The following is a 17,572-nucleotide window of genomic DNA, read 5'->3' on the forward strand; positions in this document are numbered from 1 at the left end:
TGTTTTGTACGTAATACTCTGATGCCTTTAAGAATAATGAAGTAGGCATTTTGCTATATTAGAAAGAGCTTTGGACTTTGATTGGAATCCAAAGAACCTTGGTTAAAATGCTGGCTTTGTCATTTACCTGGGCAAGATCCCTTCAGTTCTCTGAAGGCTGCTGGTGGAAGCAGCAAGGTGCAATGGAAAGAGCACTGGACTTGGAGTCAGAGGACTCTGGTTCCAATAGCAGCTCTACTTACCACCTTTGTGACAATAGACAAGTTACTTAACTCCTCATCTGTAAATGAGAGAGTTAAACTGGATAGCCTGTAAAATCCCCAAAAGTTCTACATCTATTATCCTTTACATATCTCAGTTTCTTCATCTGAAAAACAGGGATAAGAATAGTCACATTACTTCCCTAAATGTGAATGATCTACCTCCTCTATGCTAAGCAGTCCTAAATCAGAGCAGCTACTTAAGAGCTCTATCTTTCCTAGTTGTTCTGTCCCATTCCTTCCTGACACCTGCTGTTTCCCCCTGCTGTCAGACTGTATCTGCAGTGTCTCTAAGCTGTGGCCTTATTTTATAAACAATTTTAAATTAATGGACCTAAAAGTGGTTCTGCCCTCTCATGCAAAATCAAATGCAGCATGGGCTTTGTGACAGCAAATATTCTCATTCAGGTTTGCTCTGTGGTTGTTAGCTGTGATTCAAGTTATTCTAGCCCCAATTCAATTTAATTAAAAGAACATGGATTAAGTGCGAACTATACCCTGGAAGAGAATTATTAGGGATAAGACAAAAATAGTCTGAAGCACAGGGCCTGGCACACAGGAGGCATTTAACAAATGCTTGTTTCCTTCCTTAAGGAGCTTATAATCTAACTGGCATGGGAAGAAAGGCAGAGAAACTTGGACACAAATAACTACGACACAAATGAAGGTCAGAAAACTACAAAGATCTAGGTAACGTGTCATGAGAAATTTGCTGAGGAAACCATTACTTTCACCTGTGGACAGGACTAGTGGGAGAAGGGAGGATAAGAATGAGAGAAAGCAAGTAGTCCAGTTTGGCTGGAATACAGAGGGCATGATAAGAGGTAAACATGAGCCACTCTGAATCAAGGAGAAAGCAATCCTCACCTCAAGTCCTCTCTATCTAGCCTAGGACTTCTTAAACTTTTCCCACTCCTGACCCTTTTCACCCAACCCCAGATACATAGGTATATAAAATCGGTATACAAATTGAACATTTTACTGCCAAAATTTCACGATCCCCACATTGAGTTATACAACCCCAGATAGGTTTGTGACCCACAGTTTAAGAAGCTTTGTTCTAGCCTATCCTAGAGTAAAGCTGCTGCTGCTGCTGCTTCTTTTTTTTTTGGTGAGGCAATTGGGGTTAAATGACTTGCCCAGAGTCACACAGCTAGTAAGTGTTAAGTGTCTGAGGCCAGATTTGAACTCAGGTACTCCTGACTCCAGGGCTGGTGCTCCATCCACTGAGCCACCTAGCTGCCCCCTAATAAAGCTTCTTAAAACTGTGGGTCTTAACCCTATCTGGGATTGTGTAACTGAATGTGGGGGTTGCAAAAAATTTGGCAACAGTAAAAGGTTATGTATACCCATTTTATATGCCTATATACCCAGGGTCACATAAAAATTTCTCAGGCAAAAAGGGATCACAAGTGAGAAAAGGTTTAAGTAGCCCTGCCCTAGAGCATGCTTTATCCCAGCCAGTCACAGCAACTCTTTGGAGTTGGCTCTCTATAGACTCTGCCGCCCCCCATTGCTCCTACCCCCCACATACACACACAGAAATTAATCCACTCCACTAGGATTTCTTCTGCGTCAGAGCTGTCCTAGATTAGAAGGGAATTGAGCCTTCACTCACCTCAGTCTTCTGGATCTAGCTCACTACATATCATGCTTTATCCCACCAGGATTTAGCCAGCATGGATATCTTGCTGTCTGCCCTTCTGTCAAAAGTCTATCAACCAGCAAGGAATTGAAAGTTGAGGGGGTGCCCATCAATTGGGGAATGGCTGGACAAGTTGTGGTATATGAATACAATGGAATACTATTGTGCTGTAAGAAATGATGAGCAGGAGGAGTTCAGAGAAACCTGGAGGGTCTTAGGTGAGCTGATGATGAGTGAGATGAGCAGAACCAGAAGAACATTGTACACAGTATCATCAACAATGAGTGTTGATCTACCATGATGGACTATATCCTTCTCACCAATGCAATGGTACAGAAGAGTTCCAGGGAACTCATGATAGAAGAGGATCTCCAAATCCAAGAAGAAAAAAAAAAGAACTGTGGAGTATAGATGCTGATTGAACCATACTATTTCTTTTGTTTTGGGTGCTGTTGTTTTTTTTTTCTATTTTGAGGTTTTGCATCACTGCTCTGATTTTTTCTCTTGTAACAGGATTAATGCAGAAATAGGATTAATGTTATTATGTGTATATATATGTGTGTATGTATATATATATATATATATGTATATGTATATAGATATATAGATATAACCTATATCAGATTACCTGCTGTCTAGGGGAGGGGGGAGGGAGGGGAGGGAGGGAGAAAAATCTGAAATTGTAAAGCTTGTATAAACAGAAGTTGAGAACTATCTTTACATGTAACGGAAAAAATAAAATACCTTATATGTAAAAAAAAAAAAAAAGTCTACCAACCCAGCTAAAACCTCACTTTCCATCCCTTGTTCAGGAAAGAATGAAATCGGTTATTACCATTACTACACAAAAAGGCATGATAATCTACACTGTTCTATGGCTCTGCTCACAAACCCTATTTCTGCCTAGCCCAAAGATCCCTGTCCCTTCTTGATTCTTGATTGATCTCCTCAAATAACAAAGGCAACTTATAGGCAGCAGAGTCATCTCACTTTTTATAGTAAAGTATTTAATAAATCTTTTATGAAGGGACAAGGCTGAAAAAACTGATCAGAACTACACTGTGGAAGTTTCTGAGACAGGGTCAGGGTTTGTGCTTTCTTTGGTAAAGCAATAGGAAATTACTATAGGTATCTGAGCAGGAGAACATAATTAAAATAATGAAGTAAAAAGATTGCACAGGTGGTTGTGAGAAGGGGATAAGCAAACAGAATTTAATAAAAGGGATAAACAAGAAACAGAAAGACCAATTAAGAAGTTATTCTCATAGCCTAAATAATTCTAGGAAATAAAAGATCCTGAATTGGGTAGCTGCTGGGGAATCCAAGAGGAGGGGACAAATGCAACAGACATTGCACAGGTAGAGATGAATTCCTTAAGAAATATAAATGTCCTCATTGCCCCACCCCACCCCCCCAAAAAAGTATACTCTGAAGAAATAGAAATGTCTAAGTGAAGACAAATAGACCCCTAAGAGAACTGAACATAATAACAATGATATAAACATTTTGCTTTTTACAATAGAGGGAAACTCACTGACCAGCAAAAGAAAGGAATTACTTCCAACTCATGATTCTTATTAATTTAACACTATTAAAATTCCAAATTATTTGAAACTATTAAATTTGATTCTGTGGTAAAATATGAAAGTTTTTAACAGTCGGTTAGGATAACTGAAAGACGCCAGTTTTTCAAGGACCACCCTTTTGGGGAGGAGATGAACAGTCCGCCTGCTGCGCATGTCAGACTGCCTGCCGGGTACAGTCCGCCTGCTGCGCATGTCAGACTGCCTGCCGGGTTTTTTGACTTCCGGGGTGGAGAGAGTAGCCCTTTTTGCCTGCTTGGCGGGACACCTGGCGGCGCGGCACAGACGGTCTCCCTCTCTCCAAAGGTGGCCTTTTCGGTTTGGTGAGTTTTTATAAGGAATATACACTAAGCCTAGATTTAAGACGATTTGTACTGTATTTCTATTTTCCTATCCTTCTAATCAACAACACCTTATATACAATAAAGGCTCTATCTAGAAAACCAGAAGCTTCTTCCATTTACTAGTCTGGGAGATAAATTAAGGGAAAAGTTAAGTAGGGGAGATTTATGATCTAATATCCAATTTTAAATCTCAATTCAAAACTCAAATATGATTCGAGTTTTTTAGTCATTAATTTTCCTTGACCCTTCTGAGATGATTCTTCCCGATCGAGTGTTAAGGAACATTCCTAAGGACATATAATGATTGTGAAAGAGTAAGATATATACATACACAACTCTAATCCTGTTTGGAGTATTAAGAACTTATAGCCTCTTCTTAAAGATCTTAAACTCTCACTTGCTAGGAGCGAGTGGAACAAACTAAACATGAGCAAAAGGGATCCCCACACCAGAAAAAGACAAGATTAAAAGTCACCCTACTTACGGTTCAGGTTCCACAGTGACGACTGGCATATCTCTTCTTAATAAGAATCGATTTTCAGGTACTGGAGGGATCTCTTCTGGACGAACTACTGGCTTTTCCCTTTTGGTATTTAAATCCACTCTTTTTTCACTTATATCACTCCTCTCAGAGTGACTTAAATAAAGCAAGTGAAAACAGCTCCAATTAAAATGAAAGAAATTATATTTCATAAAAAGTCATATGAAAGTGTCAAATGTTAAAATGACGGCAAACTTAAGAAAAGTCAAGTATAATATTAATTACATAGGTAAGCACAAATCACAAAATTTCAGAAAAGCTCTTTCACGAAAGATAGTGAAGTCATTTATCCTGCAAGGGCCAAATTTAATATATTTTTCCTTGTCCAAAAAAACCCAAACCAAACCAACCCAGGTAAGAAAAAAACCATGGACATGGAAATAAAAAATTATCTCTTTCCACACATACATGTATACACACATTTTAAAATACATATTTCTCCACCCCCCCCCTCAGGAATCTGAAGACATTTTCCATCTTTAAACCCATGCATCTTATGTCTGTGATGATTTTCCAGGTAATTTAATAATGACAAAAATGCCATAATTCTTTAGTGTGTGAAATGACTCAAGTTTTCTGAACTACACTCATCTGTATACCATTTGGCTTCTATGTCCCTGCCCATCATTTTTCTCAGCAAGCCTATGTTATCACCTACCCTCTCTGGTTTGATGACTGTTTAATTCTCTGTTCTTCTTGCTTATTACTCTCCTCCTTTCGTCTCTTTTTCGAACGTTTCACTTTGAGTCTCCTCTTGTGTTTTCTTCTTCTGCTTCTCTCATTTTCAGCTTCACTGTCAGAAGAGGATTCTGAAGAGGAGGATGAATTGGAGGAAGAATCTGAATCTTCTGAATGAGTCGATAGTTTCCGTTTTTTCTCCAAAGCTTTCAAAAGATATTAGCAAAATGCAGACAGTTATAATGTCTGACTGATGAAAAATGTGATTACAAAACTGTATATAATTAGTGAAATATCCAAAACTAGATACAACAATAAGTAGACCTTATACAACTGAGAAAACTAAAAAACAAAGATATTCACTCCCTTGTCTTGTTCTTTCAATCTCTAAATAGATTTAAGAACAGAGCAGTATGGATAAGGGGACATATCTGTTAGCTGGTTTTTAGATACTTTTAAGTCTTTGAGTGTAAAAAAGGAAATAAAAGAAGGATGAAAACTACAAGTGGTGAAAATGGAGGGGTTGTTTCATCCAACCTGCTACCGTCATCACTGCCCAAATTTATGTACAATGTGCCCTAACCAACTCTAGGCTTCTGTATTAAAAGTAAATCCACACAATTTACATGTTAAAACACGACCCCCGATTTGCTTAAGAAGAAGAGAAAAAACTATCACTCCAAAGTATAATAATGAGAAAAAAGGGTCCGAGAGTCCAAATAAGGTGCCTGGCATTCACCTTATCAAAGACTGTCTAACAAATCCTATACCTCAGTGTTTCCCAAACTCTTAAGTCTGAAATTATGTTCATAGTCCCCCATAATTGTGGCATAAGGGGTGTGGGTGTTGTGTACATATGTTCATGCATACATGCATACATATGTTGGGGAACAGAGAAAGAGGAAGAGAGAGTTTAGAAATTACTGCCACAAAATGGAAGAGATTGAACATATTTCCATACTGAAAAATTACTGTCCAAATTTTGATAGATAATTTCATATTTAATACTTAAACTTGTTCTCTTAGAGACAATTTCTCACAGAACCCTCACTAATATCAAAACACTAAGGTCGGGGCAGCTAGGTGGCAAAGTGGATAAAGCACCGGCCCTGGATTCAGGAGGACCTGAGTTCAAATCTGGCCTCAGACACTTGACAATAGCTGTGTGACCCTGGGCAAGTCATTTAACCCTCACTGCCCTGCAAAAACAAAACAAAACAAAAAACACTAAGGTCATAAGGAATCTGGAACCTGTTCTTGGCATTATTTAGGTGAAATGTGCTTTTTTGCTTACAGATTTGGGATGACCTTCCTTCATATAAAAAGGATACTAAATTAATTTACCAACAAATACAGGTGTTTCAAAAGACTTAGTACACTGTTAAGATCTAACAGCTTAAAAGTGCACTAAAACTTTTAAAACACCCTGCATATAACCTCAAAGTAAGCTTTGACTCAATTTTTCAGACTGCTAAAAACATGCTTCACTGAATCCTTGTAAAGAATTTAAAGCTCAGGGGCAGCATAGTGGATAAAACACTGGCCCTGGATTCAGGAGGACCCGAGTTCAAATCAGGCCTCAGACACTTGACACTTGCTAGCTGTGTGACCCTTGGCAAGTCACTTAACCCCAATGTCACTTAACCCCAATTGCAAAGAAAGAAAGAATTTAAATCTTAGCAAAAACAAAAACCAATCTCCAAATAACAGTTTTTATTGCAATAGTTCATTGCTTTTTATTCCACCCCCCACACACACACACACATACCCTCCAAGATTAATGGAAAACATTAATATTTATTTCAACAACTTATTTTAGGGGACTAGAGAGGAGCTGAAAGGTGGCAGAAAATCTCTTACCATCTTTTGCTGATTTTGTAACAAGTACCCCACAGTCAATAACTCGTACATCTGCATAAGGTCGGCTTGCTGCATCAGTTTTCAGATTTTCAATTTGTTCAATCACTTCAAAACCAGAAATAACCAATCCAAAGACAACGTGTACACTGTAATAATACAAAGTTCAAAAAAGCATCTGCTAGGCAATAATGATAACTTTAAAAGTCTGGCAAAAACATGATACCTACTTTCATTCAACTGGCAAATAGAATTTAAATTTAGAACATGGTCTGGTCTTCTAAATTAGTATTGTGGATATAGGCTTGTAATCAAAGTCAAATAATTGCGAAGTGCTTTAAGTTTTGTAAAGCACAACATTCCCTAACGTAACCAATGAGGAGGGCTAATGTGCAATGATAGAAAAAGTCTGACCAGGGAGTCAAGAGACTCAAGTTCAAGTTCCAGCTCTGCAATTTACTAGTGGCTGAGTGACTTTGGCCAAATCACTTAAAACTCCCTGGGCCACAATTTTCCTATCTTTAAAAATTAATGGGGGGGGGCCGCTAGGTGGCACAGTGGATAGAGCACCGGCCCTGGAGTCAGGAGTACCTGAGTTCAAATCCGGCCTCAGATACTTAACACTTACTAGCTGTGTGACTCTGGGCAAGTCACTTAACCCTCATTGCCTTGCCCCCCCACCCAAAAAAAAAAAGAAAAAAGAAAAATTAATATACTGAGGTGGTGAAGTGGACAGAGCATCAGTCCAGGACTCAGGAGAACCTGAGTTCAAATCTGACCCCAGACACTTACTAGCTATGTGGCCCTGGGCAAGTCACTTAACCCCAATTGCCTAAAAAAACCAAAACAAAACAAAAACACAATGTACTGACTACATGACCCTTCCAGTTCTAACATTCTGGAGACCAAAGAAGAGGACCATCAACTCCATGTACAAATTGGGATCTACTCCACTGCTATTTTAATTAGTGCAGCAATCACAGAGCCTCATTCACCTACCCTACCATTGCAATGCCAATGAAAATGGACAACTCTTACCCATCCAGGTGTGGTGCAGGCTTTGTGGTTCTGTTTAAGTAAACATCAACATGGAGAAGATGGCAAAACCCAGGCATTCAGATGAAGAGTGTGGAATGGTTTAAAGCGAATGGTGTAGAAAACAAAAGAGATGAAGGTAAAGAGAAAAGGGGGAAAAAATCAATTATTCATTTGACAAAAACAAAAAACAAAAAAAACACCTTAAAACTGTTACAGCATCCATTTTACTGATGAATTCAAAACTTGAGATTTAACATTATACTGAATTATAGAATCAAATTACCAAAGAAACATTTTTAAGGAAAAAATACATGTATAATATATATTTGATTTAGACTCATGTCCACAAACACATGTGAAAAACTACTTAAGACAATGAGGATAATTAAAAATAATAAAGCAGTTTAGCATTTTCCCTATAAGGGGTTAAAAGTGCTACCAACATTTCCCCAACGAATTTAAGTAATTCCTCCGTCATGTAAACTATTTTTCCATACCAAATTGGTGGTTTAAAAAAAAAATCATCAGTGAATCCATCCATACTAAGCCAGCCTCAGGGAGATTGTGACAGTACTGTTCAAAGAACTGTTCATCTCTCTTCCTTGCTTGGTATTCACAGTATTAGCAGCAAAGGTGAAATTCTCTACAGAGTTCATCTTGTGAAAATACCATGGGGGGAAGCTGTTGGGGAGTCGACAAAGTCACACTTAGCACACGGCCCATTATGACACATTATTCTGGACCATGGGAAAAAAAAAAAAAAACAATACTCCCTGCTTCTGTTGGGTGTTTCAGACTCATGCTATGAAAGTACATCATTATGGTCATGAAAATTTAAACATAAGCTATTTATCCTGTTGTATACATTATACAAGTGACACTGAAACAAGATTCAGCCAAACAACAGGGGATAAACAGACTCAGAATTATACCTCATGAGCCTTTCAGTTTATGAGGAGAAACAGTTATTTGGGAGAAAGAAATACCATGCTGCACAAAAGTTATAATCTTTTTAGCTTACCCCAAGTGAATTTTCTTACTTACTCACTTTTTAAGGCTTATAAACCAAAGAAAGAAAAAGCCATAATTTCAATAGCAGCAACAAGTCATTATTCTAAATGCTGTCTTTTCCACTAGACCTCCAATTTTTAAAAATTATCGTCATAATCATGCTCAGAGTCAAATAAACTCAGCCATCCAGAAGATGCTATTTGGTCAAATAAAATTAAAATAATAGCTAAAGAAAAACTCTCAGAACTTCCGAAAAAAAAAAAAAAAGATCAAGAAAAACCTGTTTTTGCATTCCAAAACCACAAGTCTTAAATTATGCTTGGAACTCTGGGAACTAGAAACTCAAGCCAATGTGGTTAAAAAATAAATTTAAAATACAGGCAAGCAGAGATGCAGAGAACTAGTAATTCACAATAAAATGCTAAGATCATCAACTAGCATCAAGACACTACTTTGGACAATAAGAACTTTTTGAATGTTTCTATTATTACAAGTCACCAAAATGTACTCAAAATGGGAAAAAGAAATTTCTAAGGAAAAATACTGTTATATCATGACATAGATGTTAGAACACTGAAGAGAATCTAAAAACACTAGGTGAATGTTATGGACCATTATAAGGGGAAAGGACAATAGATATAGAAACTATTATCGTGGAGAACTCTGGTAATGATGTGGCGAAGATGTTCTCTCCTCAGACTCCCCTACCATAATTTCCATAAATCATACTGGACAAATAATTAGAGAGTATTCTAAGGTAAGTTAAACTTGATTCTATTATGTATAATGGCAAATAGGCTCATGGTCAAGTTTTGGGAGGAAATGCTGACACACCAGTACTCCACTGATCAAATTCTTATTCCCAAAATTAAATATGGAATAGTTATGACACAGTCAAGTTTTAACTCTAATTCAAGTGAGACGGGGGAAAGCAAAGGAGATACCTGCACTAACTAGCTGTGTGCTACCTACCTCACAGGATAAATCTTCAAGTGCTATAGAAATGTGAGCTATTATCATGGTGAGAAAACATTTTGAAAGCAAAAGCAACTATTTCTTTCAAAGTATTTCCTTTAGCTGTCCTTCCAAGCTTAGACAAAGAAGATAAATTTCAAGGGCATTTGCACTTCAGAACATGAAAATGCAAATCTGTATTTTAAAGGGGTTAAATTATTTAACAAGAATGTTGAAATGTATTCAAATTTACATGCACAGTCTAACTAGCAACAGTCAAGAAAACTAATGTGAAACAGATTTTTAATGCCTAGTCAACATTTTCTGCATTTCCTCTTTGGGTTTCAGCACAAAATCTGGATGAATGGCTGAGGAGACAAGCCAAATCGGCTAAAACAAACAAAAAAATCAGGTGATGTATCCAAAGCTAAAATGGGCAAAGAACTTTTATCCAACTAATTACATTCGTTCCAAAATCACAGCTTAAAAAATTAACAATTTTAGGAAGTCCAAATTGATTTAGGAACTCGTCTATTCTAAGTACACACACACACACACATATACAGAGTAACGATTATAAATAGCATTTACCAGAGATCAAAAAACTTCCATACATATTCCCAATTTCTCAAGTTCATCAGACATGGGTTATTGGCTTTATGTAAAAGATATCTTTGCACTAAAGCGATTTAATGAACTCATTATAGTCATATCTTTTTTCATTCATAGGATCTTAGTGGAAACAAGCCACTGAAATTCAACTTTCTTTTTATTGGATTAACCAGCTATTGATCATCTGACATGTACTGTGGCCAAAGTTCATTTTCTGATCAAGCAAGAGGATTTTTTATTATTAAAAAGACTCAACATACTAACACAGGATTCAATGCACATAACAATATGATCAAAAAGATAAAGGCAAAGACAGAGAAAGAAAGGAGAGCCTTAGAGTAATGAGACATTACCTTTGGAGCGCACGGTGTAACACTGTTTCTGTAAATTTTACACAAAAATGGCAAGAAATAAATTGTAATACATTTTAAGACAAGACTGAATCTATGTTTTAATATCAATACAAATTTGAAATTAATTATTTTCAAGTTTATGCAAAGCAAGAAAGCTTTTAAAATGGAGGGCTCTAAATTTTCTTTCACACACAAGCTATCTGGAAGTTTTTCTGAAGCACTAATTGAAGTGGGAACCTGCTCAGAGCCTTAATACTGCAAAGGTAACAGTATCAACAAACCTATTTATGAAACTCTGTAGAAACTTCTTTTCCCAAATCCCAGAAATTGGCTGAGACAATTGGTATCTTTCTTTAAAATAAGGGTACGATATTGTTAATATAAAGCTAAAAAAATAGATAAAATCCAAAAGCCAGAGAGCAGTTTACTACCATTCTAGCAGTCTAAAGCCAAAATTTCAATGGAAAATTTGGGTTAGATTGTTCAAAGGAAAAATTCAGATCGAAAAGGAATTTTTACTAATGTACTTCATCTGGTGAATAAGCAGTGTTCAATGCTTATAAAGCTCAGCAATTTTGAAGTCCCACATCACACTGGCCCATTACCAGGAATCAAAGAAAGACTGAATGTCACCACAAACAGGGAGGACTGTGCAGTTGTTTAATTCTGGAAACAAACCAATCAAAGCCCATCTGGAGCTCAAGGCCATCTACTCTCAATGGATTAAAAGAGTGAAGCTAGATGAGAAACATTCCAGAGTGGTGGGGAATCCCTGCCACCTCAACTGAATGTTCTTGTCCTATCTATTTCTGGCTCCTATCAGCATAAAAGGTAAGTGGTCCAACAAAGGTGGGAGTCATTTACAAATCACTTGGAAAGTTTATAACACAAAGTACTCCTCTTGGCCAGTGGAAAAACAAGCTACACTTATGCACCAACCAGCTGACCAACTTAATAGTACTGAAGAGCTAAACAGCTATTTCTGCATGTTCGTGTGAACAAACAAGCTGTCTTATTTTAAAAGAATTACTTCAAAAATTATAACAGTGGAAAAACTCTGGCAGGGGATTTGGCACACACCGATCTTGATCCATTTAATAAACTGTGTCTAATTTACTTACAATGGCATTTATACATAAATTAGTTCCTGCCAACAAAGCACATTAGAACTCTCAAAATAAATGGACATGTTTTTATATGCAAACTGCAAAAGCCTGCTGAACAATGAAAAATCTATACTTGCCAGGAATTCAAGATTTTGTGATTCTAGGTTTCTCAAAAAAAAACAAAACAGTAACACAATTAAGGAAATACTTTAAAAGCCAGTCTAAACTTACCTTTAAAGGTGAAAAATTTTCTATTAATCTATATCCTCTAAAGCCATTGCAAACTAATTTCAGAGGTCCCAAAGTTTTAAGACAATAATGTTTGTGCAAAAGATCACTTATAGACACTCTTAAGATACACCTAATGGCTACTGAAATGTGGTTTATTTGTATTTTAAAAGCCCCAAATATATAAAAGTTTTTTCTAACTTGCTTCTAGTTTTAAAATAATACATACCAAACTCCATCATTAGGACCAAAGTTCTTTCAATAAACCATGAAAAAGTACTTGGCTAATACGAGGCCACAGAAACACTAAGCAACATTAAGGCTGAGGTCAATTGGGATTACAACTAACAAGTAAATGGGTTATAACTTTTGTTTGTGGAAATAAATGCCAATATTAATAAGTGACATTAAAAGGTGTTGCAAGTAATAAACACTAGAATTTTATGTGCTATTTAAAAACTTTTCACAAATTCAGGAAGTGCAGCAAAAAGTGCTTTTATCCAATTCTCAAGTGCTTTGATATTAAAAGTATCACTAGAGGTTGGTGAAGAGTTACAACAAAACTACCTCATATTCCATTTGCTCACCTAAACCCAGAGACTACCTAGCAAAAAACTCAATTTTATAATTATCTAGAACATGTTCTAGAACCTCTATTTTAGTGATTTTAAATTATTTTTCACAATCATGTTAGTTTTTTAAGAAGGCAAATGCCAATTTTTTTCTTAATATTCAAATAAAAATTTCTACTTGCACTAAAAATCACCTTCCCATATTATTTTATATTAGTGTCCTATAAGAAACTTAAAAATTTTTTTTTTAACATCCAAGTAAAAACTGCTTTCTGCAGTTCCTGTAATTCAGGTTAAAAAGTTACAAGAGACACTAAGGTCTCAGGAAGAAATCTGCAATACAATTAAATACTACTCTAATAAATCTTACCAGGTATTTGAGGAAGCAATTACTAATAATCTTCATTTGTATAATGTCCAAGTTCCCTTTGCAAAATTGTAAACTACAAGTATTATGAAGAGCCCATATAAATCATAAAATCTGAATTCTTACATTTAATAAATGCTAAAAATTGTCAAGTACATCCCTGTATGCTGTTGAGAAGGAGAGGGAAACACTGACAGACTACATCTCCTGGTTCTTTCCCTAGACTGCACAGACTCCCATGAGATAAAAAACTCAGAACACATGCTGAATCAATTAACTTGTACAAAGTTATTCACATAACCCCACTGTCTTTCTTTTAGGAGTCCTTTGTGAACAAAACCTTCTTTTCTGAGCTACTGGTGAACAGACCATTTTACAAAAAGATAATGAAAATCTGGGAGCCAAAATGAAGGGTCCTGAAAGATTATGAAACTAATAACTAAAGACACTATAACAAGTAGTTTTTCCCCAGCATCCCTTTCGTTTTCCTATACTCCCATAAAAGTCTTCCTACTTAATTAAAATAAATTCACTGGCACAGTGACAATAGAAGTCTAGTTTTTGCATATGGAACATTTGGACCCTCGCCTATCAATCTTTTCCAGTGTAAGTTTCCCATAAATGACTTGTTCTTCTGCAGCTATTTTTAGTCCCCTGAATGTCTTCCTCTACAAAATGAAGGGATCTGACTAGAGAAACTCTAAGGTCAGTTCTAGCACAAACATTCTAAGACCCTATGATTCTTATTTATTGTAGTCCCATTTAGATCTCTCCCCCCAAAAGGCAGAAAAACAAGAGTCAACATTGCTATCCAACTTAATCCCAAGTCATTGAACTGCAGCATGTCTCGAAATCTACCAATTTCCCAAGTTTTTCCACTTAAGATTCTAAACATTAACATCACTTATATTAAGCCTCTTTAACTATAATGGTTTGTTAAGAATCAACATTTCCTCAGGCAATTGTATTTTATTAGTCCCTTGCTGTAGGTTTCTTGGCAACAAAATTTTCACAAATAGGACTAAATAACTACAGTCATTTTAAGGAGCCTAATTTCAAGGGGAGTAATCTTCTACGAATTTCTAACTAATGTTGAATGTGTATTGGGAAAATAGGAAAGAAAATAACAAAAACATACAAAACCTAAGAATCTACCTGGAAATCTTCAACTTCCATTCACAGAACATCTTACATAGAGACAACCACCTATTTATAATGCCACATCACACTTTACAAATTTGTAAGCAATCTGAGGGGGGACCCCAATGTAAAAGCGCTAACACACACCACAAGAAGACACTATTTTGCAAGAGCATCTTAAGACCCCATTGGGAGCCTTACAAAACAGATCACAGAACCTCAGGATTGGAGCTCTGCGGTCACAGTCATCTAGTCCAACCAGTAAGTGACCAAGAATCACCTCCCTCTCCCTTTTAACACAGTTAACAAGCACTCTTCAAGTATTTTAAAAGACCTCTTTCTACTAAGGGGAACCCACAATTCCCATGGCCCCAATCTGCTTCTGACTGCTAGAAATGTTTCCTTTTGCTCAACTGGAATGTGCTCCTCTGAAACTTCTACCCACACCTTCAAATTCTGCCTCTGGGACTAAAAAAAACAGTTAATCCCACTTTCTCATGACAGTTCTTCAAACCTTTGAACATAGCTATCAATGTCTCCTCTTATGCCCACAGTGCCTTCAACAAATTCTAATTATGAGCATGATCTCAAAGCCCTGCTCCATCCTGGTGATCTTCTCCTGGACACTTTCCATTTTATCAACCAACATCCTAAGATGTGATACCCAAACTGAACACATATAAGATCCCAAATGTGGTGTGACCAGGGAAAAATCTGGTAAAGCCATCATATCTCCCTAATCCTGGGCACTATGTGGTCTATGATTACATGAGCTTTTCTGTCTGGCATTATCATACTGCTGACCAATACCAAGTCTGAGGTACACTTTCCTCTACAGGCTATACTCCTGACTCAATGCCCCAGAAACCTCTTCACTCTGCAAACTCACTGTAGCCTTGGACTCCACATACTTTAAACACCCTCTACCCCTGTAGCTTCTTGTTCTGATTGGCTGGTCCTTCCCAGAATATCCATTTTTAAGGACACTCAGGCCAAGCATGGCTTCAGTCCTAACTCTTCTGGACTTTCTCTGTCATGACACTCTTAATGGGTACCATCTCTACCCCACCCCATACTTTTAAGCTTCCTTATATGTTGTCTTCCCCAACTAGAATGTAATATCCTTGAGGACCAAGACTTTCCACTTGTATTTTCATTACCAGTGCTTAGCACAGTACTTGGTACATAGTCAACATTTAAATAAATGCTTGTTGCCTTTTTACCACTAAAACTCCTAAATCATTTTCAGAAGAATCCCCCATTCTGAACCTATTTGTCAAACTTTTCTTTTCTCCCCATTCAATTTCATTTTATTAGATTTGGCTGAAGAGTATTTAATATTTCTCTTCCCTCTCAACTTCAGCTACTTTGTAAAAAAGCTATCACTAAGAAAGAATAAGGTAGATCTGCATAAAGGAAGTCCATGAAACAATAACATGCCACATGGGAGTATCAGGCTGATTCTAAAAGCTCTCTCGAAATCTCCATTACTCCAAGTTTATTAACTACAGCATGTCTGTTTCCTAAAAATAGTACATTATCCTTTTTTAAAAAACTGACAACTCCCAACTTTCAATGGATTTGTGGTTCAACAATACTAACCAGTGATTAGAAATGTTCAACATACACTGTCATTTTATGGGCACTATTCTCCATTTCTATCTACCCATTCAGATTTTTCACTAGTTGAACATTTTTCAGGATTTAAGGGAAAATATTTTACTTTAGGAATTGTGAACATTGCTTTATTTTATATCTAAAGGGAATGGTTTCAGTTTATGTGAAAGTAGCAGACAGATATACCAATTAAGGATATGATGGGGAAAATTGCTATGCAACTTTTATGACTCCCTTTGCCTCTAGGCATCTTTTCAGAACAAAAATAATAAACCTAAAATAGAATAGTTACTTTTTTATCTTAAAGTTTTGATTTAGATAATTTTAGTGCTATTATTCAATACATACACATACACACATACATACAAACTTCAGTGTCCACAAACACATAACTCGAGTTTATCTACTAAGTATGTGAATATAGATATCGATTTTTCTTCATATGTGTGCGTGCACATGCCCATGCACATGCTCACACACATACATTTCTATAAATGGTTATATATAAATAGCTTTGAAATGTTATTGGTTTGGTTATTAAGAAAGATATCAAATAAAAGTCAGGCTGTCTTTAAGCTCTAAAATTTCTTCTTAATTCTAATTTGTTGAGATATGAGGTTTACCAGCTTATGGGTACTGTATGTGAATAAATCCTTCAAAATTTGTACATTTATACAAATAAACACCTGACTTCTATTTGTGGTTCATACCCAACAACATTCCAAAGGAAATTAAATGGAATACTCTTCACTTCAGACAGTTACTTTTCACCTAAACATTCTCCAAAAGGACATAAACATAAGGTATATTAAAATCAAAAAGTATGACTTTTTTAAAAAGGGGAATCTTTTATTATATTATTGTTTTTATGTTAGAATTAGTAAATTTAAAATTTGAGTTTCTAAAAAGAACTTAATCTAAGTATGAAGATAAGTGACTGCCATTTTAAAATCAAAGTTTAAAATTTACTAATATGTGAAAAAGGAAATCTAAAAGAAACTTTAGAGCCCTCAGATGGTAGCTTCTTGACTGATGAATCAATAGTTTGTCATGTTCAGAGTTCAGATAAGCTTAAAAATGGAAATCTTGATCTCAATCAAAAACAAAGTTATTACATTAAATTGATTCCAAACTACCAGGATTAGTTTTTCACCTAAATTCTTTTTGATTAACTTACTTTGGACCTCAAGAAGAGTCAATAGAAACCATTTGATATATTTCCAAAATATAGAATGCACAAGTCAGTGCTTTTCCTGTGCCTTTCTAAACTACTCCCAACTACTGGCACAAAACTAAAATGACTTTCATTTTGTGTTTTATTAGCTTTCCATTTTTTGCAACATTATTTAGGCACAGCCCTAAAAATGTCTCTTATCTGAACTTTTTTTAGATCATAAATGTGGGAAATCTTTTTTTCAGGCAAAAGTAAAATGTAATATTTTAAATGAACAATTTAATCCTTTATGACAGGGAAGCGCCATTCATTCTCATCCACTCAAAAAAAGATGGCAAAGAAAACTTTTTTGTTTAAGCCATTGGGAATACATTTTTCTAGTCCATGTATGCCCCAACAGTGAGGTATACTGCCAATAAAACACACCAAACTTTACGTTATACAATTCTCTTTTACATTTATTCTATATAACAGTGACCAAAATAAGTTTGG

The 17,572-nt window shown here is 36.1% G+C and overlaps 1 protein-coding gene across 11 annotated transcripts in view; it reads right to left on the reverse strand.

Annotated features, from left to right (window-relative positions):
- The window catches only part of NKTR (natural killer cell triggering receptor), a 62,230-nt gene that overhangs the window by 21,791 nt on the left and 22,867 nt on the right, over positions 1–17,572 (reverse strand). For all 11 annotated transcript variants that reach the window (XM_044004764.1, XM_044004832.1, XM_044004808.1 and 8 more), the window contains 4 exons: positions 7,947–7,976; positions 6,912–7,057; positions 5,032–5,257; positions 4,317–4,469 (listed from right to left, as the gene is read on the reverse strand). In XM_044004764.1, coding sequence (XP_043860699.1) covers positions 4,317–4,469; positions 5,032–5,257; positions 6,912–7,057; positions 7,947–7,976 — 555 coding nt within the window. The remainder of the gene's footprint in view (positions 1–4,316; positions 4,470–5,031; positions 5,258–6,911; positions 7,058–7,946; positions 7,977–17,572) is intronic.

Source organism: Dromiciops gliroides, chromosome 1 (genome assembly GCF_019393635.1).
Source record: "Dromiciops gliroides isolate mDroGli1 chromosome 1, mDroGli1.pri, whole genome shotgun sequence".
NCBI classification, from domain to species: Eukaryota; Metazoa; Chordata; class Mammalia; order Microbiotheria; family Microbiotheriidae; genus Dromiciops; species Dromiciops gliroides.